The sequence below is a fragment of the Scyliorhinus canicula genome, chromosome 2 (genome assembly GCF_902713615.1).
Source record: "Scyliorhinus canicula chromosome 2, sScyCan1.1, whole genome shotgun sequence".
In the NCBI taxonomy this organism is placed as follows: Eukaryota; Metazoa; Chordata; class Chondrichthyes; order Carcharhiniformes; family Scyliorhinidae; genus Scyliorhinus; species Scyliorhinus canicula.
In genome coordinates this window covers 6,778,272-6,803,678 of record NC_052147.1, presented here as the reverse complement: position 1 = coordinate 6,803,678, position 25,407 = coordinate 6,778,272, and the positions used below count along the sequence as shown (strand labels likewise).

The 25,407-nt window shown below is 51.0% G+C and overlaps 1 protein-coding gene across 11 annotated transcripts in view; it reads left to right on the top strand.

The window, feature by feature from the left end:
- The window catches only part of LOC119979765 (cytosolic carboxypeptidase 3-like), a 268,954-nt gene that overhangs the window by 201,306 nt on the left and 42,241 nt on the right, over window positions 1-25,407 (top strand). For 7 of the 11 annotated variants that reach the window (XM_038773093.1, XM_038822401.1, XM_038773078.1 and 4 more), the window contains exons 3-6: window positions 1,916-2,079; window positions 13,107-13,161; window positions 19,422-19,589; window positions 24,064-24,240. In XM_038773093.1, the coding sequence (XP_038629021.1) occupies window positions 1,960-2,079; window positions 13,107-13,161; window positions 19,422-19,589; window positions 24,064-24,240 (520 nt within the window). In that variant the 5' untranslated portion in view covers window positions 1,916-1,959. Of the gene's footprint in view, window positions 1-1,915; window positions 2,080-2,505; window positions 2,718-13,106; window positions 13,162-19,421; window positions 19,590-24,063; window positions 24,241-25,407 lie in introns of those variants that run through there. The other 4 variants (XM_038773113.1, XM_038773123.1, XM_038773140.1 and 1 more) reach the window with 2 other exon arrangements.

Below are 25,407 nucleotides of genomic sequence, written 5' to 3'. Positions count from 1 at the left end.
GTGCATTGGGAACTGCACATATGCAGCATGCATTGGGAACTGCGCGTGTGCAGCATGCATTGGGAACTGCGCATGTGCAGCATGCATTGGGAACTGTGCATGTGCAGCATGCATTGGGAACTGCACATGTGCAGCATGCATTGGGAACTGTGCATGAGCAGCATGCATTGGGAACTGTGCATGTAGAGCATGCACAACTGCGCATATGTAGCATGCAATGGGAACGGCACATGTGCAACATGCAGTGGGAACTGCGCGTGTGCATCATGCATTGGGAACTGCGCATGTGCAGCATGCATTGGGAACTGCGCATTTGCAGCATGCATTGGGAACTGCACATCACCCAGGAGCCTTGTGGGATTTCCCATTCATGATGATGTTGGCTCTGGAAAAATAGTGTTATTTTGGGGTCTTCGGAATTTCGGATAAGGGCTCATAGATAGATGTTCACAGAATTTACAGTGCAGAAGGAGGCCATTCGGCTCATCGAGTCTGCACCGGCTCCTGGAAAGAGCACCCTACCCAAGATTAACACCTTCATTCTATCCCCACAACCTAGTAACCCCACCCAACACTAAGGGCAATTTTGGACACTAAGGGCAATTTATCATGGCCAATCCACCTGACCTGCACATCTTTGGACTGTGGGAGGAAACCGGAGCACCCGGAGGAAACCCACGCACACACGGGGAGGATATGCAGACTCCGCACAGACAGTGACTAAGCCGGAATTGAACCTGGGACCCTGGACCTGTTAAGCGATTGTGCTATCCACAATGCTACCGTGCTGCCCAACTATATGCTGCTCAACCAGTATATAGAAGCTGACTGAAAAGTTGGTTGTTGAGTTAGGAAGTACATGTTTGCAATATATATCTCTGTATATAAATGCTTCTGGAAGTGTGTGAGGAGGTTCCAGTTCTACCTTTCACCATGTGGAATATAACACTCCTGGCTCCCCAAAGGCTGTCCACATCTACAAGTTACAAGTCAAGAGTGTGATGGAATACTGTCCACTTGCCTGGATGAGGGCAGCTCCAACATGAAGCTCAACACCATTCAGGACAAAGCAACCCCGCTTGATTGGCACCTCATCCATCACCTTTAACATTCACTCCCTCCACCACCAGCGCACAATGATAGATGTGTACCATCTACAATATGCACTGCAGTAACTCGCCAGGGTTCCTTCAACAGCACCTTCCAAACTTGTGGCTTTTACCATTTAGAAGAACAAGGGCAACAGTTACATGGGATCACCTGCAGATAGCCCTCTAAGCCAAACACTGTCATGACTCAGAACCATATCGCCATTGCTTCATTGTCCTTGGGTCAAAATCCTGGAATTCACTCCCTAACAGCACTCTGGGCTTGCCTACAATAGATAGACAGCTGCAATTGGAGAAGGCAACTCATCACCACCTTCTCAAGGGCAATAAGAGGCGGCCTGGCCAGTCCAGCGACATCCACTTTTCATGAATGAATTGAAGAAGATTGTGATGCCATTTGTCATTGTGAGGTCATACCAGTGACACTATGACCTTTGCTCTCACAATTTCTGATGCGTATTCCCCGAAAAAAGAAGAAAGGAATTGCATGGGTTGTTTTGGTAATCGACAGCAGTTTCATGGCAGATTTTATTAATTGAATTTAAATTCCACCAGCTGCCATGGTGGGATTTGAACCCATTACCACTACACCACCTTTTCCCCAAGTATATAGCAACTTGCATGACCTCAGGGTTTTTCAGCCAATGATGTAATATCGAAATGCTGTTACATGGGAATGCACCAACCAATTTGCATACTGCAAGGTGCCACAAATAGGAATGAGGTAACAATCTGTTTTTGTGATGTTTGTTGAAGAATAAATATCGGAGCTGGACACTTGGGAGAACTCTCGTGTTTTTTTTTAGATCATTTACCTCCATGTGAGAGGCCATATGGATGTCTTGGTTGAATGTCTTACCTGAAAGATGCTGCTAATGGCGGTGCAGGACAGCCTGACCATTCCAATAGCGTACATTATATGCTTACGTTTCTGGCGTGGAACCTAAACCGACGACCTGCTGACCCAGAGGTGAGTATACTACCCATTGAGAGAAGCAGACACCGGGTAAGAGCCCAATAAAAGAGTCAGAAATCTGAAGCCTGATTGACTTCATTCCGTCCTCACCCTTGGCACCTATCCCCAACATAGCTGAGGTCAGTGAACTTGGCACTGGATCGACCCCAGAATTATCTCAAAATGATCTAGTGCCACATCATTTTCAAGTAAGCTAATAGGTGTGATGTCATCTACTCACAATAGATGAGACGGTTGCAGAATTCACAAGTGCCGCCATTTCAGGCAACGCATGTTGATTGTGTAACAATGAATTGCATCTCATGAATGTGCTTTCCGATTGGTTAGATGCAGTTTCTATGACAACTGCAAAATGTCTGACCTCAGTGGCAGCTGCTTCAGTCAGTTTTTGCTGGCCAATCAAAAATGAAAATGCATCGATGCAGTTCAATGATGGTTTCTATTTTTTCCAACTGGCCTGACTCACTAGTTGTCAATCCTGGAAACGTGTGTCCAAGAAAATAATGGAGCTGCCCTTTCGATATTTAAGCAACTTAGGCTGTCCCAAGTTGATCAGCTGAACCAAAAAAGGAGATTTTGTACCGAAAGGAGCTGCCTTAGGGGTATCGGTGGTCATGGAGGATGCTGTCTTTGTGAGTATACGGCCCCTTGGCAACCAAATTGGAATAACATGCACTTTTGTTGAGCTTTTCGCAACAACAGAATATCTCAAAATGACCTAATAATAATAATTTATTGTCACAAGTAGGCTTTAATGAAGTTACTGTGAAAAGCCCCTAGTCGCCACATTCCGGCGCCTGTTCGGGGAGGCTCGTACGGGAATTGAACCCATGAAGATCCCAAAATGGGCGGCACGGTAACACAGTGGTGAGCACTGTTGCTTCACTGCGCCAATGTTCCAGGTTCGATTTCCGGCTTGGGTCACTGTTTGTGCGGAGTCTGCATGTTCTCCCCGTGTCTGCATGGGTTTCCTGCTGCTGGCCTTGTTCTGCATTACAAGCCAGCTGTTTAGGCCACTGTGCTAAACCAGACTGACACGTAATGAGGAACTTACTGAAGTGTAGTCATCGTGATGGTATAGAAAACGCAGAAATCAAGTTCACACAAACAGCAACACCACAATAACCGAACAATCTGATTTTGACTTGTTGGCTGAGGGATAAGTATTGATCAGGTCACCATCTAACTAACCAAACTTAAAACAATATTACTACATAATGAGCCATGCCAGAGCTGTTACCAAATTGGCACCAAATTGAGATGGCAGAATGGTTTGCCTGAGAGTCGCTAAACAATACCCAGGTATACCCTGGGGAGCAAATAAACTTGCGGCTGAATCATTTATTCATATAGGAATCAAGAAGGCAAGTGAAATATTGGCCTTTATCTCAAAGAGGTGAGATATTAAAGAAGAGGCAATTTCACTTGTTAGGCCCCCTCAAGAAGGGTATAGAAGAGATTCGTTAGAAGGATATAATAATAATATTTCTTGTCACAAGTAGGCTTACATTAACACTGCAATGAAGCTACAGTGAAAAGCCCCTAGTTGCCACATTCCGCCACCAGTTCGGGTACACAGAGCGAGAATTCAGAATGTCCAAATTACCTAACAGAACGCCTTTCAGGACTTGTGGAAGGAATGCAGAGCACCTGGAGGAAACCCACGCAGACACGGGGAGAACATGCAGACTCCGCACAAACAGTGACCCAGCGGGGAATCCAACCTGGAACATTGGCGCAGTGAAGCAACAGTGCTCACCACTGTGTTACCATGCCGCCCATTTTGGGATCTTCATGGGCTCAATTAGGATAAGATGCAGAAGGGAAACCTCAACCCTTGAGCTTAAAAGGTTGCGGAATGATGTAACTAACCAGTTTAATATAATAAAGAGATTTTCTTGAGCAGATGAAGAGAAATAATATCCCTTATTCTGGAATCCACTGGGCGTGAGTAACGCCCTCACTGGGCGTGAGTAACGCCCTCACTGGGCGTGAGTAACGCCCTCACTGGGCGTGAGTAACGCCCAAACTGGACGTGAGTAACGCCTTCACTGGGCGTGAGTAACAACCTCACTGGACGTGAGTAACGCTCTCACTGGGATGAGTAACACCCTCACTGGGCGTGAGTAACACCCTCACTGGGAGGGAGTAATGCCCTCACTGGGCGTGAGTAACACCCTCACTGGGCGTGAGTAACACCCTCACTGGGCGTGAGTAACGCCCTCACTGGGCGTGAGTAACGCTCTCACTGGGCGTGAGTAACGCTCTCACTGGGCGTGAGTAACACCCTCACTGGGCGTGAGTAACACCCTCACTGGGCGTGAGTAACACCCTCACTGGGCGTGAGTAACACCCTCACTGGGAGGGAGTAATGCCCTCACTGGGCGTGAGTAACACCCTCACTGGGCTTGAGTAACACCCTCACTGGGCGTGAGTAACACCCTCACTGGGCGTGAGTAACACCCTCACTGGGCGTGAGTAACGCCCTCACTGGGCGTGAGTAACGCCCTCACTGGGCGTGAGTAACGCCCAAACTGGACGTGAGTAACGCCTTCACTGGGCGTGAGTAACAACCTCACTGGACGTGAGTAACGCTCTCACTGGGATGAGTAACACCCTCACTGGGCGTGAGTAACACCCTCACTGGGAGGGAGTAATGCCCTCACTGGGCGTGAGTAACACCCTCACTGGGCGTGAGTAACACCCTCACTGGGCGTGAGTAACGCCCTCACTGGGCGTGAGTAACGCTCTCACTGGGCGTGAGTAACGCTCTCACTGGGCGTGAGTAACACCCTCACTGGGCGTGAGTAACACCCTCACTGGGCGTGAGTAACACCCTCACTGGGCGTGAGTAACACCCTCACTGGGAGGGAGTAATGCCCTCACTGGGCGTGAGTAACACCCTCACTGGGCGTGAGTAACACCCTCACTGGGCGTGAGTAACACCCTCACTGGGCGTGAGTAACACCCTCACTGGGCGTGAGTAACGCCCTCACTGGGCGTGAGTAACGCCCTCACTGGGCGTGAGTAACGCCCTCACTGGGCGTGAGTAACGCCCTCACTGGGCGTGAGTAACGCTCTCACTGGGCGTGAGTAACGCTCTCACTGGGCGTGAGTAACACCCTCACTGGGAGGGAGTAACACCCTCACTGGGCGTGAGTAACGCCCTCACTGGGCGTGAGTAACACCCTCACTGGGAGGGAGTAATGCCCTCACTGGGCGTGAGTAACACCCTCACTGGGCGTGAGTAACACCCTCACTGGGCGTGAGTAACGCCCTCACTGGGCGTGAGTAACGCTCTCACTGGGCGTGAGTAACGCTCTCACTGGGCGTGAGTAACACCCTCACTGGGCGTGAGTAACACCCTCACTGGGCGTGAGTAACACCCTCACTGGGCGTGAGTAACACCCTCACTGGGAGGGAGTAAAGCCCTCACTGGGCGTGAGTAACACCCTCACTGGGCGTGAGTAACACCCTCACTGGGCGTGAGTAACACCCTCACTGGGCGTGAGTAACACCCTCACTGGGCGTGAGTAACGCCCTCACTGGGCGTGAGTAACGCCCTCACTGGGCGTGAGTAACGCCCTCACTGGACGTGAGTAACGCCCTCACTGGGCGTGAGTAACGCTCTCACTGGGCGTGAGTAACGCTCTCACTGGGCGTGAGTAACACCCTCACTGGGAGGGAGTAATGCCCTCACTGGGCGTGAGTAACAACCTCACTGGGCGTGAGTAACGCTCTCACTGGGATGAGTAACACCCTCACTGGGCGTGAGTAACACCCTCACTGGGAGGGAGTAACACCCTCACTGGGCGTGAGTAACACCCTCACTGGGCGTGAGTAACACCCTCACTGGGCGTGAGTAACGCCCTCACTGGGCGTGAGTAACGCTCTCACTGGGATGAGTAACACCCTCACTGGGCGTGAGTAACACCCTCACTGGGAGGGAGTAACGCCCTCACTGGGCGTGAGTAACACCCTCACTGGGCGTGAGTAACACCCTCACTGGGAGGGAGTAACGCCCTCACTGGGAGGGAGTAATGCCCTCACTGGGCGTGAGTAACACCCTCACTGGGAGGGAGTAACACCCTCACTGGGCGTGAGTAACGCCCAAACTGGACGTGAGTAACGCCTTCACTGGGCGTGAGTAACAACCTCACTGGACGTGAGTAACGCTCTCACTGGGATGAGTAACACCCTCACTGGGCGTGAGTAACACCCTCACTGGGAGGGAGTAATGCCCTCACTGGGCGTGAGTAACACCCTCACTGGGCGTGAGTAACACCCTCACTGGGCGTGAGTAACGCCCTCACTGGGCGTGAGTAACGCTCTCACTGGGCGTGAGTAACGCTCTCACTGGGCGTGAGTAACACCCTCACTGGGCGTGAGTAACACCCTCACTGGGCGTGAGTAACACCCTCACTGGGCGTGAGTAACACCCTCACTGGGAGGGAGTAATGCCCTCACTGGGCGTGAGTAACACCCTCACTGGGCGTGAGTAACACCCTCACTGGGCGTGAGTAACACCCTCACTGGGCGTGAGTAACACCCTCACTGGGCGTGAGTAACGCCCTCACTGGGCGTGAGTAACGCCCTCACTGGGCGTGAGTAACGCCCTCACTGGACGTGAGTAACGCCCTCACTGGGCGTGAGTAACGCTCTCACTGGGCGTGAGTAACGCTCTCACTGGGCGTGAGTAACACCCTCACTGGGAGGGAGTAACACCCTCACTGGGCGTGAGTAACGCCCTCACTGGGCGTGAGTAACACCCTCACTGGGAGGGAGTAATGCCCTCACTGGGCGTGAGTAACACCCTCACTGGGCGTGAGTAACACCCTCACTGGGCGTGAGTAACGCCCTCACTGGGCGTGAGTAACGCTCTCACTGGGCGTGAGTAACGCCCTCACTGGGCGTGAGTAACACCCTCACTGGGCGTGAGTAACACCCTCACTGGGCGTGAGTAACACCCTCACTGGGCGTGAGTAACACCCTCACTGGGAGGGAGTAAAGCCCTCACTGGGCGTGAGTAACACCCTCACTGGGCGTGAGTAACACCCTCACTGGGCGTGAGTAACACCCTCACTGGGCGTGAGTAACACCCTCACTGGGCGTGAGTAACGCCCTCACTGGGCGTGAGTAACGCCCTCACTGGGCGTGAGTAACGCCCTCACTGGGCGTGAGTAACGCCCTCACTGGGCGTGAGTAACGCTCTCACTGGGCGTGAGTAACGCTCTCACTGGGCGTGAGTAACACCCTCACTGGGAGGGAGTAATGCCCTCACTGGGCGTGAGTAACAACCTCACTGGGCGTGAGTAACGCTCTCACTGGGATGAGTAACACCCTCACTGGGCGTGAGTAACACCCTCACTGGGAGGGAGTAACACCCTCACTGGGCGTGAGTAACACCCTCACTGGGCGTGAGTAACACCCTCACTGGGCGTGAGTAACGCCCTCACTGGGCGTGAGTAACGCTCTCACTGGGATGAGTAACACCCTCACTGGGCGTGAGTAACACCCTCACTGGGAGGGAGTAACGCCCTCACTGGGCGTGAGTAACACCCTCACTGGGCGTGAGTAACACCCTCACTGGGAGGGAGTAACGCCCTCACTGGGAGGGAGTAATGCCCTCACTGGGCGTGAGTAACACCCTCACTGGGAGGGAGTAACACCCTCACTGGGCGTGAGTAACACCCTCACTGGGCGTGAGTAACACCCTCACTGGGAGGGAGTAATGCCCTCACTGGGCGTGAGTAACACCCTCACTGGGCGTGAGTAACACCCTCACTGGGAGGGAGTAACGCCCTCACTGGGCGTGAGTAACACCCTCACTGGGCGTGAGTAACACCCTCACTGGGAGGGAGTAACGCCCTCACTGGGAGGGAGTAACGCCCTCACTGGGCGTGAGTAACAACCTCACTGGGCGTGAGTAACGCTCTCACTAGGCATGAGTAACGCCCTCACTGGGCGTGAGTAACACCCTCACTGGGCGTGAGTAACGCCCTCACTGGGCGTGAGTAACGCTCTCACTGGGCGTGAGTAACGCTCTCACTGGGCGTGAGTAACACCCTCACTGGGCGTGAGTAACACCCTCACTGGGCGTGAGTAACACCCTCACTGGGCGTGAGTAACACCCTCACTGGGAGGGAGTAATGCCCTCACTGGGCGTGAGTAACACCCTCACTGGGCGTGAGTAACACCCTCACTGGGCGTGAGTAACACCCTCACTGGGCGTGAGTAACACCCTCACTGGGCGTGAGTAACGCCCTCACTGGGCGTGAGTAACGCCCTCACTGGGCGTGAGTAACGCCCTCACTGGGCGTGAGTAACGCCCTCACTGGGCGTGAGTAACGCTCTCACTGGGCGTGAGTAACGCTCTCACTGGGCGTGAGTAACACCCTCACTGGGAGGGAGTAACACCCTCACTGGGCGTGAGTAACGCCCTCACTGGGCGTGAGTAACACCCTCACTGGGAGGGAGTAATGCCCTCACTGGGCGTGAGTAACACCCTCACTGGGCGTGAGTAACACCCTCACTGGGCGTGAGTAACGCCCTCACTGGGCGTGAGTAACGCTCTCACTGGGCGTGAGTAACGCTCTCACTGGGCGTGAGTAACACCCTCACTGGGCGTGAGTAACACCCTCACTGGGCGTGAGTAACACCCTCACTGGGCGTGAGTAACACCCTCACTGGGAGGGAGTAAAGCCCTCACTGGGCGTGAGTAACACCCTCACTGGGCGTGAGTAACACCCTCACTGGGCGTGAGTAACACCCTCACTGGGCGTGAGTAACACCCTCACTGGGCGTGAGTAACGCCCTCACTGGGCGTGAGTAACGCCCTCACTGGGCGTGAGTAACGCCCTCACTGGGCGTGAGTAACGCCCTCACTGGGCGTGAGTAACGCCCTCACTGGGCGTGAGTAACGCTCTCACTGGGCGTGAGTAACACCCTCACTGGGAGGGAGTAATGCCCTCACTGGGCGTGAGTAACAACCTCACTGGGCGTGAGTAACGCTCTCACTGGGATGAGTAACACCCTCACTGGGCGTGAGTAACACCCTCACTGGGAGGGAGTAACACCCTCACTGGGCGTGAGTAACACCCTCACTGGGCGTGAGTAACACCCTCACTGGGCGTGAGTAACGCCCTCACTGGGCGTGAGTAACGCTCTCACTGGGATGAGTAACACCCTCACTGGGCGTGAGTAACACCCTCACTGGGAGGGAGTAACGCCCTCACTGGGCGTGAGTAACACCCTCACTGGGCGTGAGTAACACCCTCACTGGGAGGGAGTAACGCCCTCACTGGGAGGGAGTAATGCCCTCACTGGGCGTGAGTAACACCCTCACTGGGAGGGAGTAACACCCTCACTGGGCGTGAGTAACACCCTCACTGGGCGTGAGTAACACCCTCACTGGGAGGGAGTAATGCCCTCACTGGGCGTGAGTAACACCCTCACTGGGCGTGAGTAACACCCTCACTGGGAGGGAGTAACGCCCTCACTGGGCGTGAGTAACACCCTCACTGGGCGTGAGTAACACCCTCACTGGGAGGGAGTAACGCCCTCACTGGGAGGGAGTAACGCCCTCACTGGGCGTGAGTAACAACCTCACTGGGCGTGAGTAACGCTCTCACTAGGCATGAGTAACGCCCTCACTGGGCGTGAGTAACACCCTCACTGGGCGTGAGTAACACCCTCACTGGGAGGGAGTAACGCTCTTACTGGGATGAGTAACACCCTCACTGGGCATGAGTAACGCCCTCACTGGGCATGAGTAACGCCCTCACTGGACGTGAGTAACACCGAAACTGGACGTGAGTAACGCCTTCACTGGGCGTGAGTAACAACCTCACTGGGCGTGAGTAACGCTCTCACTGGGATGAGTAACACCCTCACTGGGCGTGAGTAACACCCTCACTGGGAGGGAGTAACACCCTCACTGGGCATGAGTAACACCCTCACTGGGCGTGAGTAACGCCCTCACTGGGCGTGAGTAACACCCTCACTGGGCGTGAGTAACACCCTCACTGGGCGTGAGTAACACCCTCACTGGGCATGAGTAACGCCCTCACTGGGCGTGAGTAACACCCTCACTGGGCGTGAGTAACACCCTCACTGGACGCGAGTAACGCCCTCACTGGGCGTGAGTAACACCCTCATTGGCACGATCCAGTGAATCATGATCTGGGAGCCTTTAGGCTCATCAAACTTTGTGCAGCCTGTTGGAGGCGGCCTTCCCCGGCTCGCAGGCGTCACGGCCACACCGGCGGGACCATTCCCGGCTCGCAGGCGTCACGGCCACACCGGCGAGACCTCTCCTGGCTAGCAGGCGTCACGGCCACACCGGTGAGATCTCTCCTGGCTCGCAGGCATCACGGCCACACCGGCCAGAACTCTCCAGGATCGCAGGCGTCACGGCCACACCGGCGAGAACTCTCCAGGATCGCAGGCGTCACGGCCACACCGGCGAGGCCTCTCCCGGCTAGCAGGCGTCATGGCCACACCGGCGAGGCCTCTCCCGGCTAGCAGGCGTCATGGCCACACCGGCGAGAACTCTCCAGGATCGCAGGCATCATGGCCACACCGGCGAGACCTCTCCCGGCTAGCAGGCGTCACGGCCACACCGGCGAGGCCCCTCCAGGATCGCAGGCGTCACGGCCACACCGGCGAGAACTCTCCAGGATCGCAGGCGTCACGGCCACACCGGCGAGAACTCTCCAGGATCGCAGGCGTCACGGCCACACCGGCGAGACCTCTCCTGGCTCGCAGGCGTCACGGCCACACCGGCGAGACCTCTCCAGGATCGCAGGCGTCACGGCCACACCGGCGAGACCTCTCCTGGCTCGCAAGGGTCACCGGCCACACCGGCGAGACCTCTCCTGGCTCGCAGGCATCACGGCCACACCGGCGAGACCTGTCCCGGCTAGCAGGAGTTACCGGCGAGACCTTTCCCGGCTAGCAGGAGTTACCGGCGAGACCTTTCCCGGCTAGCAGGAGTTACCGGTGAGACCTCTCCCGGCTAGCAGGAGTTACCGGTGAGACCTCTCCCGGCTAGCAGGCGTCACGGCCACACCGGCGAGACCTTTCCCGGCTAGCAGCAGTTACCGGCGAGACCTTTCCCGGCTAGCAGGAGTTACCGGCGAGACCTCTCCCGGATCGCAGGTGTTACTGGCCACACCGGCGAGACCTTTCCCGGCTAGCAGGAGTTACCGGTGAGACCTTTCCCGGCTAGCAGGAGTTACCGGCGAGACCTTTCCCGGCTAGCAGGAGTTACCGGCGAGACCTTTCCCGGCTAGCAGGAGTTACCGGTGAGACCTTTCCCGGCTAGCAGGAGTTACCGGCGAGACCTTTCCCGGCTAGCAGGAGTTACCGGCGAGACCTTTCCCGGCTAGCAGGAGTTACCGGTGAGACCTCTCCCGGATCGCAGGTGTTACTGGCCACACCGGCGAGACCTTTCCCGGCTAGCAGGAGTTACCGGTGAGACCTTTCCCGGCTAGCAGGAGTTACCGGCGAGACCTTTCCCGGCTAGCAGGAGTTACCGGCGAGACCTTTCCCGGCTAGCAGGAGTTACCGGCGAGACCTTTCCCGGCTAGCAGGAGTTACCGGTGAGACCTTTCCCGGCTAGCAGGAGTTACCGGTGAGACCTTTCCCGGCTAGCAGGAGTTACCGGCGAGACCTTTCCCGGCTAGCAGGAGTTACCGGCGAGACCTTTCTCGGCTAGCAGGAGTTACCGGCAAGACCTTTCCCGGCTAGCAGGAGTTACTGGTGAGACCTCTCCCGGCTCGCAGGCTTGACCGGCTACACCGGCGAGATTTCAAGCAGAGACCAGGTGTGAAGGCCAGGCTGGTGGTCCCGAGGGGCATTGGAGCCACCCTGGTGGTCAAGGACAAGGCAGGGTAGTTATTCTGATTCATTGTTATTCGAGATCCGGCCCACTATGGTCGTATCGTCAGCAAACTTGTAGATGAGGTTGGAATCAAATTTTGCCACGCAGTCGTGTGTGCACAGGGAGTATAGTAGCGGGCTAAGTATGCAGCCTCTGTATCTAACCCCGTGCTGTACGTGTCCTGGGAGTGTTTGATGGGGACAGTGTAGAGGGAGCTTTACCCTGTATCTAACCCCGTGCTGTACCTGTCCTGGGAGTGTTTGATGGGGACAGTGTAGAGGGAGCTTTACTCTGTATCTAACCCCGTGCTGTACCTGTCCTGGGAGTGTTTGATGGGGACAGTGTAGAGGGAGCTTTACTCTGTATCTAACCCCATGCTGTACCTGTCCTGGGAGTATTTGATGGGGACAGTGTAGAGGGAGCTTTACTCTGTATCTAACCCCGTGCTGTACCTGTCCTGGGAGTGTTTGATGGGAACAGTGTAGAGGGAGCTTTATTCTGTATCTAACCCCGTGCTGTACCTGTCCTGGGAGTGTTTGATGGGGACAGTGTACAGGGAGCTTCACTCTGTATCTAACCCCGTGCTGTACCTGTCCTGGGAGTGTTTGATGGGGACAGTGTAGAGGGAGCTTTACTCTGTATCCAACCCCGTGCTGTACCTGTCCTGGGAGTGTTTGATGGGGCAGTGTAGAGGGAGCTTTACTCTGTATCTAACCCCGTGCTGTACCTGTCCTGGGAGTGTTTGATGGGGACAGTGTACAGGGAGCTTTACTCTGTATCTAACCCCGTGCTGTAACTGTCCTGGGAGTGTTTGATGGGGACAGTGTAGAGGGAGCTTTACTCTGTATCTAACCCCGTGCTGTACCTGTCCTGGGAGTGTTTGATGGGGACAGTGTACAGGGAGCTTTACTCTGTATCTAACCCCGTGCTGTACCTGTCCTGGGAGTGTTTGATGGAGACAGTGTAGAGGGAGCTTTACTCTGTATCTAACCCCGTGCTGTACCTGTCCTGGGAGTGTTTGATGGAGACAGTGTAGAGGGAGTTTTACTCTGTGTCCTTTGGCAACTGTTTCATGTTGATAAAGCCACATTTTTGACATGTGTTGTGTAAAATAGTAATGTTGGCCCTCTCTTAACAGGCTGGAGATATATATATCCAATATATGAGGAAGCATTTTCCGGAAGTCCTTGCAGGTCAGTTGCCCATGCTGTCGGTCTGTATTCTGGGTAAATCCATTCAGTGTAAGAAAGATGGAGTTACTGTTTCGAATTTGTAAAGATTATTTCTGACTGTATAAATAAGCAGCTGAATACCATTTAAATTCCCACGGGGAGAAAGTGCATACTACACACAGACAATGACCCAAGGCCGGAATTGAACCTGGGTCCCTAGTGCAAAGAGGCAGCTGTGCTAACCACTGCGCCACTGTGCTGCCATGAGATATAATAAACCAGCACGTGAACACTCCACACACTCAACATTGAAGGATCTCTCGGTGGAATTCTCCCATGTCGGACCAATCCCCGTGGTGGGCGAGGGGATGGGGAGATTTTCCTGTTCCAGAGGCCCATGGGAAACTGAGCCATATCTTTTGTCCTGGCACAATGAATTATTCATCTGGGTCTTTTACCTTCTTCCATGGCCAAGCTGGCTTGATAGGTTAGCTGGGGTTCCTGGGTTACAGGGATAGGGTGGAGGTGTGGGCTTAAGTAGGGTGCTCTTTCCAAGAGCCGGTGCAGACTCGATGGGCTGAATGGTCTCCTTCTGCACTTTAAATTCTATGATTCTATAGAACACATCCCACCATCATAACTGGATGCCATAATGAACAGGCGACTGCCATCACTGACCCACCATTGCAGAAACACGCGGAGGCTGGAAAATGGACCTCCTCGATGACACTGAAGCTGGAAGATCTACCGGATACATGCTCCCCGTCCCCATTTATGTGGTGTTCCAGGGTCGCTGGTAGCCTCTATCCTGAACTCCAAAGTTAGGCCAGGCCTTCGTCAAGCAAGTCCCGAATTCCGAACATTGGTCCAGGTAAGTTCGGAACTGGCATATTTTCCCGCTGGCATTGCAGAGCATCAGGGGTTGGGCCTACATCTGCAAGCCATTAGCGAGATGCAAATAGTTCTCACTCCGGCCTCCAGTGGGATTGCCGATTTGTCATGGTTGACGGTATCGGAAAATTCCACTGTAATTCTATGCCGACAGGAAACCCATTTGTGAGACTCCCGTCAAAATCTCTCCCCTCCCCCACCCCGACCACCCACTGCCATTGACTCTGCCAGTAGAAGCATGGGCGAATTCATAGAAACATAGAAAATAGGTGCAGGAGTAGGCCATTCAGCCCTTCAAGCCTGCTCCACCATTCAATATGATCATGGCTGATCATGCAAATTCATTACCCCACTCCCGCTTTCTCTCCACATCCCTTGATCCCTTTAGCCGCAAGGTCCACGTCCAGCTCCCTCTTGAATATATCCAACAAACCGGCCCCAACAGCTTTCTATGGTGGAGACTTCCACAAGTTCCCAACTCTCTGAGAGAAGATGTTCTTCCTCATCTCAGTCCTGAATGGCTTACCCCTTATTTTTAGTAAGAAGTCTTACAACACCAGGTTAAAGTCCAACAGGTTTATTTCAAACACGAGCTTTCGGAGCACAGCTCCTTCCTCAGGTGAATGGCGAGGTATGAGTACATACCTCGCCATTCACCTGAGGAAGGAGCTGCGCTCCGAAAGCTCGTGTTTGAAACAAACCTGTTGGACTTTAACCTGGTGTTGTAAGACTTCTTACTGTGCTCACCCCAGTCCAACGCCAGCATCTCCACATCATGGCCCTTATTTTTAGGCTGCGACCTCTGGTTCTGGACGTCCCTAACATTGGGACCATTCTTCCCGCATCCAGCCTGTTCAATCCCATCAGGATTTTATATGTTTCTATGAGATCCCCTCTCATTCTTCTAAACTCCAGTGAGTACAAGCCCAGTCGATCCAGTCTTTCTTCATATGTCAGTCCTGCCATCCCGGGGATTAGTCTGGCGAACCTTCGCTGGACACCCTCAATGTCAAGAATGTCCTTCCTCAAACTAGGAGACCAAAACTGCCCACAATACTCAAGGTGTGCCCTCAACAAGGCCCTGTATAACTGCAGCAAGACATCCTTGCTCCTAAACTCAAATCCTCGCGCTCTGAAGGCCAGCATGCCATTAGCTTTCCTCGCCGCCTGCTGTACCTGCACACCAACCTTCAGTGACTGTTCCACCATGACACCCAGATCTCGTTGCATTTCCCCTTTTCCTAATATTCCGTCATTCAGATAATAATCTGCCTTCCTGCTTTTGCCACCAAAGTGGATAATCCCACATTTACCCACGTTATATTGCATTTGCCAAGTATTTGCCCACTCAGCCAGCCTGTTCAAGTCACCCTGCAGCCTCTTTGCATCCTCCTCACAGCACACACTGCCACCCAGCTTAGTGTCGTCGGCAAATTTGGAGATATTGCAATTCCTTCGTCCAAATCATTCTTATCTATTGTGAACATCTGGGGTCCCAGCACTGAACCCTGCGGTACCCCACTAGTCACTGCCTGCCACTCTGAAAAGGACCCAAGGTTTATTCCCACTCTCTGCTTCTTGACTGCCAACCAGTTCTCTATCCACATCAATACATTACCCCCAATACTATGACCTTTAATTTTGCTCACTAATCTCTTGTGTGGGACCATATCAAAAGCATTTCGAAAGTCCACATACACAACATCCACTGGTTCACCCTTGTCCACTCTACTGGTCACATCCTCAAAAAATTGCAGAATATATGTCAAGTCTGATTTCCCTTTAGTGAATCCATGCTGACTTGGACCGATCCTATCCCCGCTTTCCAAATGCTCAATTATTTCATCCTTGATAATTGACTCCAGCATTTTCCCCATCACCGGTATCAGGCTACCATCCAATCCATTGGAACTCTTCCAGAATCTATAAAATGCTGGAAAATGATCGTCAATGCATCCACTATTTCTAGGGCCACTCCCGTAAGTACTCTGGGATGGAGAGCACCAGGCCCTGGGGACTGATCAAGTGTTAATCCCATCAATCTCCCCTGTACAATTTCCCGACTAATAAGGGTTTCCTTCAGTCCCTCCTTCATGCTAGACCCTCTGCCCCTAGTATTTCCGGAAGGTTATTTCTGTCCTCCTTAGTGAAGGCAGATCCAAGGTAATTGTTCAGCTGCTCTGCCATCTCTTTGCTGCCCATTATGAATTCACCTGATTCTAACTGTAAGGGACCTACATTTATCTTCACCAGTCTTTTTCTCTTCACATATCTGTAGAAGCTTTTGCAGTCAGTTTTTATGTTTTCTGCAAGCTTACTCTCGCATTCTATTTTCCCCATCCAAATTAAACCCTTTGTCCTCCTCTGCTGAATTTTAACTTTCTCCCATTCCTCAGGCTTGCTCCTTTTCCTGGACAATTTATACACGTCCTCTTTGGCTTTAACACTACCCCTGATTTCCCTTGTTAGCTATGGTTGAGCCACCTTCCCCGTCTTACTCTGTGGCAGACAGTGATGTACAATTGTTGAAGTTCATCCATGTGTTCTTTAAATGTCTGCCATTGCCTATCCGCCATCAACCCCTTAAGTACCCTTTGACAGCTTATCCTAGCCAATGCACGTCTCATACCATCAAAGTTAGCTTTCTTTAACTTCATGACCCTAGTCTCAGTCTTAACTGTGTCACTCACCATCTGAATGAAGAATTCTACCATATTATGGTCATTCTTCCCTAAAGGATCTCACACCACAACATCACTAATTAATCCTCTCTCATTGCACAATATCCAGCCTAGGATGGCGAGCTCTCTAGTTGGTTCCTCAACATATCGGTCGAGAAAACATCCCTTATACATTCCAGGAAATCCTCCTCCATCGCATTGCTCCCAGTTTGATTAGCTCAATCAATATGCAGTGTAGTCACCTATAATAACTGCTGTACCATTACTGCACACATCTCTAATTTCCTGTTTGATGCAATCCCCAACCTCACAACTACTGTTTTGTAGTTTGTACACAACTCCCACTGATGTTTTTTGCCCTTTGGTGTTCCGCAGCTCCACCCATACAGATTCCACATTGTTCAGGCTAATGTCCTTCCTTACTATTGCGTTAATCTCCTGTTTAACTAGCAACGCTACCCCGCCTCCCTTTCCTTTCCTTCTGTCTTTCCTGAATATTGAATACCCCTGGATGCTGAGTTCCTATCCTTGGTCACCCTGGAGCCAGGTCTCCGTGATCCCAATTACATCATATCTGTTAATATTGTCAGCGCTGTTAATTCATCAACCTAATTAAAAATGCTCCTCGCAGTGAGACACAGAGCCTCCAGGCTTCTTTTTTTTGGATATTTATTGCCCATTCAGAATTATGATGCAATGTGCCTCTTTTTGATTTTTGTCTTTGGTTCCCCTGCCTTCCACGTTTCCCTTTACTGTCCCATTTTACTTCCCTCCGGCTTCCTGAATTGGTTCCCATCCCCCTGCCATATTAGTTTGAACCCTCCCCAACAGCAAACACTTCCCCTCGAACCTTGGTTCCAGTCCTGCCCAGGTGCAGACCGGCTGGTTCGCACTGGTCCCACCTCCCCCAGAACAGGTTCTAACGTCCTAAGAATTTGAATGCTGCCCTCTTGCACCATCCCTCAAGCCACATATTCATCACATCTATCCTGCCATTCCTGCTCTGACTAGCACTTGTAGTAATCCTGAGATTACTACCTTTGAGGTCCTGCTTTTTAGTTTAACTCCTAACTCCGTAAATTCAGCCTGGAGGACTTCATCCTGTTTTTTTACCTATATTGTTGGTGCCTATATGCGCCACTACAGCTGGCTGTTCACCCTTCCCCTCCAGAATGAAATGAAATGGTCACCCATTTCCAATCTTCCTCAGTAATCTTTTTCTGTGGTGTGACGAACTTACTGAACGTGCCATCCACGATTTCCTCAGCTTCCTGGATACTCCAAAGTGTGAAGGGTTCAGGGACACTGGAAGCATCCCTAAATTCCCACATCGCACAGGAGGAGCATGACACGGGTCTGTGATCTCCTGCCGTGACTTAACTCTTTAGTTAACTTTACATCAACACCAAGAGAGAAGAGGAAGAAAAGAAAATAGAAAGTCAAAATAAAAACTATTTACTCGTCACCAATGTCTTCCTTGTAGCTGTAGTCAGATTCCCAGTAGCTTTGAGGATACAGCAAATTTTCTAGCAGCCTCTTTAGATCACTCTCTCCCTTTTGTTTGGTGGGACGCAATTCTCCAGTGCCTCCTTGACACCAGTTCTTCGGCTGCTCACAGTACATTCAAGGTGACTGATTTGACCTCTCCCAGAATCCTCTTAGAACATAGAACAGTGCAGCAGAGAACAGGCCCTTCGGCCCTCGATGTTGTGCCGAGCAATGATCACCCTACTCAAACACACGTATCCACCCTATACCCGTAACCCAACAACCCCCCCTAACCTTACTTTTTAGGACACTACGGGCAATTTAGCATGGCAATCCACCTAACCCGCACATCTTTGGACTGTGGGAGGAAACCGGAGCACCCGGAGGAAACCCACGCAGACACGGGGAGGACGTGCAGAATCCACACAGACAGTGACCCAGCCGGGAATTGAACCTGGGACCCTGGCGCTGTGAAGCATTTATGCTAACCACCATGCTACCCTGCTGCGCATTCTGCCGCCTCTGCCGGATCCACCATAGGTGCTTGATACAGAGGGTTGTTGGGGCAGGCATTGGAGGGGGGGCAACGGGATGAGTTGTTGGGGAATAACCCTCATGAGACCCATGGGAACACCCCAGTTGATCTCGCCGTGGGGTTTGTGGAAATCGACCGATAAATGCCGGCCCGGACCGGGACCGGCTAGAACAGTCGTCCCCTTTGCAGCCTTTGGACTGTTAGCCGTGATGTGGCCTCTACTTTTGTTTTCAAACTAAACCTCTTTTGAATTTACCTTCTCGGGCCTCCTGATCGTGTTCTGTCGGATGGGGCACAGAATTTTCCATTTATTTGCTCAAGGTGCTCAGAATGTTCTGTGTGTTTTATACGGAGGGGACATTGGAATGCACTATGTTTGGGATGAAATGTGGTTCCTCTGTCTGATTCCAGTGTTTGATACTGGGAGCAATTGGAATGTACCAATATATTTAATATGGAGAGAGACTCTGGAATGTTCTTTGTGTTGTTGTTTCATGGGGCTTGGATCACACCATGCATTGAACAAAAAAAAACATTTGTCTCATCATACCCAATCCTTCCACTCACCATAAGCAGTCAACAAAATCATGGATTCACCCAAATGGAGTCATTTAATAGGACTTAAAAATTTAGCTTGGAAATTGTAATAGTCAATCACAAAGTTATTTGTCTCGTGATATTTTTAGCTCAACAGAAGGCCAATCGAGCAGATTTGGGAACTAAAGTGAAGCATCAGGATCTTTTTTTGCCTTCAGCGGGGAATGATTATGAGTGTGATATAGAAGACTTCCTGCAGGATTCAGACGATGAATGTGATGAAAGAGACAGCCCACTGACTGCCACAATCTCAAAACGTAGGACCAGATTGGCAAATTCTATAGAATGTTTTTGAATAAAATCTTTAACAATATGGTTCTATTTATGTATCCCTCCTGACTTTCCTGTCGTGAACACTGACCCTTTATCCAATTTCTCAATTTTCATGAAAAGTCTTGTTTCTTGAGTATTCTTGTGACACTCTCCTTGCTTCATTATCTTCACACACTCCTTGCCCCATTATCTTCACACACTCCTTGTCCCATTATCTTCACACACTCCTTGTCCCATTATCTTCACACACTCCTTGTCCCATTATCTTCACACACTCCTTGTCCCATTATCTTCACACACTCCTTGCCCCATTATCTTCACACACTCCTTGTCCCATTATCTTCACACTCTCCTTGCACCATTATCTTCACACACTCCTTGCCCCATTATCTTCACACACTCCTTGCCCCATTATCTTCACACACTCCTTGTCTCATTATCTTCACACACTCCTTGTCCCATTATCTTCACACTCTCCTTGTCCCATTATCTTCACACACTCCTTGTCTCATTATCTTCACACACTCCTTGTCCCATTATCTTCACACACTCCTTGTCCCATTATCTTCACACACTCCTTGTCCCATTATCTTCACGCACTCATAGAACATAGAACATAGAACGATACAGCGCAGTACAGGCCCTTCGGCCCTCGATGTTGCACCGACATGGAAAAAAAAAACTAAAGGCCATCTAACCTACACTATGCCCTTATCATCCATATGCTTATCCAATAAATTTTTAAATGCCCTCAATGTTGGCGAGTTCACTACTGTTGCAGGTAGGGCATTCCACGGCCTCACCACTCTTTGCGTAAAAAACCCACCTCTGACCTCTGTCCTATATCTATTACCCCTCAATTTAAGGCTATGTCCCCTCGTGCTAGCCACCTCCATCCGCGGGAGAAGGCTCTCGCTGTCCACCCTATCTAACCCTCTGATCATTTTGTATGCCTCTATTAAGTCACCTCTTAACCTTCTTCTCTCTAATGAAAACAACCTCAAGTCCATCAGCCTTTCCTCATAAGATTTTCCCTCCATACCAGGCAACATCCTGGTAAATCTCCTCTGCACCCGTTCCAAAGCTTCCACGTCCTTCCTATAATGAGGCGACCAGAACTGTACGCAATACTCCAAATGCGGCCGTACCAGAGTTTGGTACAGCTGCATCATGACCTCATGGCTCCGGAACTCAATCCCTCTACCAATAAAGGCCAACACACCATAGGCCTTCTTCACAACCCTATCAACCTGGGTGGCAACTTTCAGGGATCTATGTACATGGACACCGAGATCCCTCTGCTCATCCACACTACCAAGAATTTTACCATTAGCCAAATATTCCGCATTCCTGTTATTCTTTCCAAAGTGAATCACCTCACACTTCTCCACATTAAACTCCATTTGCCACCTCTCAGCCCAGCTCTGCAGCTTATCTATGTCCCTCTGTAACCTGCAACATCCTTCCGCACTGTCTACAACTCCACCGACTTTAGTGTCGTCTGCAAATTTACTCACCCATCCTTCTGCGCCCTCCTCTAGGTCATTTATAAAAATGACAAACAGCAACGGCCCCAGAACAGATCCTTGTGGTACGCCACTCGTAACTGAACTCCATTCTGAACATTTCCCATCAACTACCACTCTCTGTCTTCTTTCAACTAGCCAATTTCTGATCCACATCTCTAAATCACCCTCAATCCCCAGCCTCCGTATTTTCTGCAATAGCCGACCGTGGGGAACCTTATCAAACGCTTTACTGAAATCCATATACACCACATCAACTGCTCTACCCTCGTCTACCTGTTCAGTCACCTTCTCAAAGAACTCGATAAGGTTTGTGAGGCATGACCTACCCTTCACAAAACCATGCTGACTATCCCTAATCATATTATTCCTATCTAGATGATTATAAATCGTATCCTTTATAATCCTCTCCAAGACTTTACCTACCACAGACGTTAGGCTCACCGGCCTATAGTTACCGGGGTTATCTCTACTCCCCTTCTTGAACAAAGGGACCACATTTGCTATCCTCCAGTCCTCTGGCACTATTCCTGTAGCCAATGATGACCTAAAAATCAAAGCCAAAGGCTCAGCAATCTCTTCCCTGGCTTCCCAGAGAATCCTAGGATAAATCCCATCCGGCCCCGGGGACTTATCTATTTTCACCTTGTCCAGAATTGCCAACACTTCTTCCCTACACACCTCAATGCCATCTATTCTAATAGCCTGGGTCTCAGCATTCTCCTCCTCAATATTATCTTTTTCTTGAGTGAATACTGACGAAAAGTATTCATTTAGTATCTCGCTTATCTCCTCAGCCTCCACACACAACTTCCCACCACTGTCCTTGACTGGCCCTACTCTTACCCTAGTCATTCTTTTATTCCTGACATACCTATAGAAAGCTTTTGGGTTTTCCTTGATCCTACCTGCCAAAGACTTCTCATGTCCCCTCCTTGCTCGTCTCAGCTCTCTCTTTAGATCCTTCCTCGCTTCCTTGTAACTATCAAGCGCCCCAACTGAAACTTCACGCCTCATCTTCACATAGGCCTCCTTCTTCCTCTTAACAAGAGATTCCACTTCTTTGGTAAACCACGGTTCCCTCGCTCGACCCCTTCCTCCCTGCCTGACTGGTACGTACTTATCAAGAATATGCAATAGCTGTTCCTTGAACAAGCTCCACATATCCAGTGTGCCCAACCCTTGCAGCCTACTTCTCCAACCAACACATCCTAAGTCATGTCTAATGGCATCATAATTGCCCTTCCCCCAGCTATAACTCTTGCTCTGCGGGGTATACTTATCCCTTTCCATCACTAACGTAAAGGTCACCGAATTGTGGTCACTGTCTCCAAAGTGTTCACCTACCTCCAGATCTAACACCTGGCCTGGTTCATTACCCAAAACCAAATCCAAAGTGGCCTCACCTCTTGTTGGCCTGTCAACATATTGTGTCAGAAAACCCTCCTGCACACATTGTACAAAGAACGACCCATCCAATGTACTCGAACTATATCTTTTCCAGTCAATATTAGGAAAGTTAAAGTCTCCCATAACAACTACCCTGTTACTTTCGCTCTTTTCCAGAATCATCTTCGCCATCCTTTCCTCTACATCTCTAGAACTATTAGGTGGCCTATAGAAAACTCCCAACAGGGTGACCTCTCCTTTCCTGTTTCTAACCTCAGCCCATACTACCTCGGAAGAAGAGTCCCCATCTTGCATCCTTTCTACCACCGTAATACTGTCCTTGACTAGCAGCGCCACACCTCCCCCTCTTTTGCCCCCTTCTCTGACCTTACTAAAGCACCTAAACCCCGGAACCTGCAACAACCATTCCTGTCCCTGCTCTATCCATGTCTCTGAAATGGCCACAACATCGAAGTCCCAGGTACCAACCCATGCTGCCAGTTCCCCTACCTTATTTCGTATACTCCTGGCATTGAAATAGACACACTTCAAACCACAGACCTGAACACTGCCGCCCTCCTGCGAAGTCAAAACTGTGCTCCTGACCTCTCTACTCTCAATCTCTCGCACCCCAAAACTACAATCCAGGTTCCCATGCCCCTGCTGAATTAGTTTAAACCCCCCCAAAGAGTACTAACAAATCTCCCCCCCAGGATATTGGTGCCCCTCAGGTTCAGATGTAGACCATCCTGTCTATAGAGGTCCCACCTTCCCCAGAAAGAGTCCCATTATCTTCACACTCTCCTTGTCCCATTATCTTCACACACTCCTTGCCCCATTATCTTCACACTCTCCTTGCCCCATTATCTTCACACACTCTCCTTGTCCCATTATCTTCACACTCTCCTTGTCCCATTATCTTCACACACTCCCCTTGCCCCATTATCTTCACACACTCCTTGTCCCATTATCTTCACACACTCCTTGTCCCATTATCTTCACACTCTCCTTGTCCCATTATCTTCACACACTCCTTGCCCCATTATCTTCACACACTCCTTGTCCCATTATCTTCACACACTCCTTGTCCCATTATCTTCACACTCTCCTTGTCTCATTATCTTCATACACTCCTTGTCTCATTATCTTCAAACACTCCTTGTCCCATTATCTTCACACTTTCCTTGTCTCATTATCTTCACACACTCCTCGCCCCATTACTTTTACATACTCCTTGTCACACTGTTTTGTTGCAACACTTTCATCACATTCACTTCCTGAAACACTTTCCTCTTCACACTTTCCCCTTCACGCTCACTTTCTGTAACACTTTGCTTGTTATGACATTTATAATGATAATGCTCTTACCTTCTTAATGATGAGAAAACCACAGGAGATCAATTGGTAATTGCACCGTGCACAAGCTGGTTAATGTCATGATCACTCTAATAATGATGATTTTAAGTAAGAAGTTTACTCTTAATACAAAAGGAACCTCTTGTCTTTCTCCCCCTTCCCCCCTCTCCCCCCGCACCGACCACAGGGTATCAACGAAAACCTCGTTTACCTCGTACAACTCAGATCGTGATTGAGGATAGCTTTGGAGGGCTTGTCCACCGCCTGCGTGAGCCTTGGGACCTGTACGGCCTCTCCACCAAACACCAATTACCTTGCTGGCCACAGGAGTGTGAAGTGATCAAAGAACGTATTCGGCACATTGGTGAGTTCTGACTGTAGATCAGGGAACATGTTGGAAGTTGGATGTGCAGGCAGCAATGGCAGGTGGTGTGTAATATGATGCTTCTGTTGCTCAAGCAGACTATAATTGGGCGGCACGGTAGCACAGTGGTTAGCACTGTTGTTTCACAGCGCCAGGGACTCTGGTTCGATTCCCGGTTTGGGTCACTGTCTGTGCGGAGTCTGCACGATCTCCTCGTGCCTCCGTGGGTTTCCTCCATGTGCTCCAGTTTCCTGCCACAAGTCCCGAAAGAAATGAAATGAAAATGAAATGAAATGAAAATCGCTTATTGTCACTAGTAGGCTTCAATGAAGTTACTGTGAAAAGCCCCTAGTCGCCACATTCCGGCGCCTGTCCGGGGAGGCTGGTATGGGAATCGAACCGTGCTGCTGGCCTGCCTGGTCTGCTTTAAAAGCCAGCGATTTAGCCCAGTGAGCTAAACCAGCAGACGTTCTGTTAGGTGAATTGGACATTCTGAATTCTCCCTCAGTGTCCCCGAACAGGCGCCAGAATGTGGCAACTGGGGGATTTTCACAGTAACTTCATTGCAGTGTTAATGAAAAGATTATTATTATATTACAAATACAAGAAATCCAGGTACGACCTCCGCCAAGAGAGAATATCAAACTAAACTAGAGTCACAGACAGACTCTCGGCGGTTGTGGCAAGGACTAAGCAACATAACGGGCTACAAAGCAAAGCCGAGCAGTATCTCTGGCAGCAGTGCACCCCTCCCCGATGAACTTAATGCATTCTATGCTCGGTTTGAGCAGGTAACCAACAATCCGCTATCGAGTGCCCCAGCAACCCATAATTCACCCATACCCACCATCACAGTTTCCGAAGTCAGATCGGCCTTCTTGAAAGTGAACCCACGGAAGGCGATGGGCCCGGACGGGATCCCCGGTCGTGCACTCAGAGCCTGCGCGGACCAGCTGGCAGAGGTTTTCACAGACATCTTTAACCTATCCCTACTCCACTCCGAGGTCCCCACCTGCTTCAAGAAGACCACCATCATACCGGTACCAAAGAAGAACCAGGCAACGTGCCTCAATGACTACCGCCCGGTGGCCCTGACATCAGTTGTAATGAAGTGCTTCGAGAGGCTGATCATGAAGCGCATCACCTCCATACTCCCGGAACGCCTTG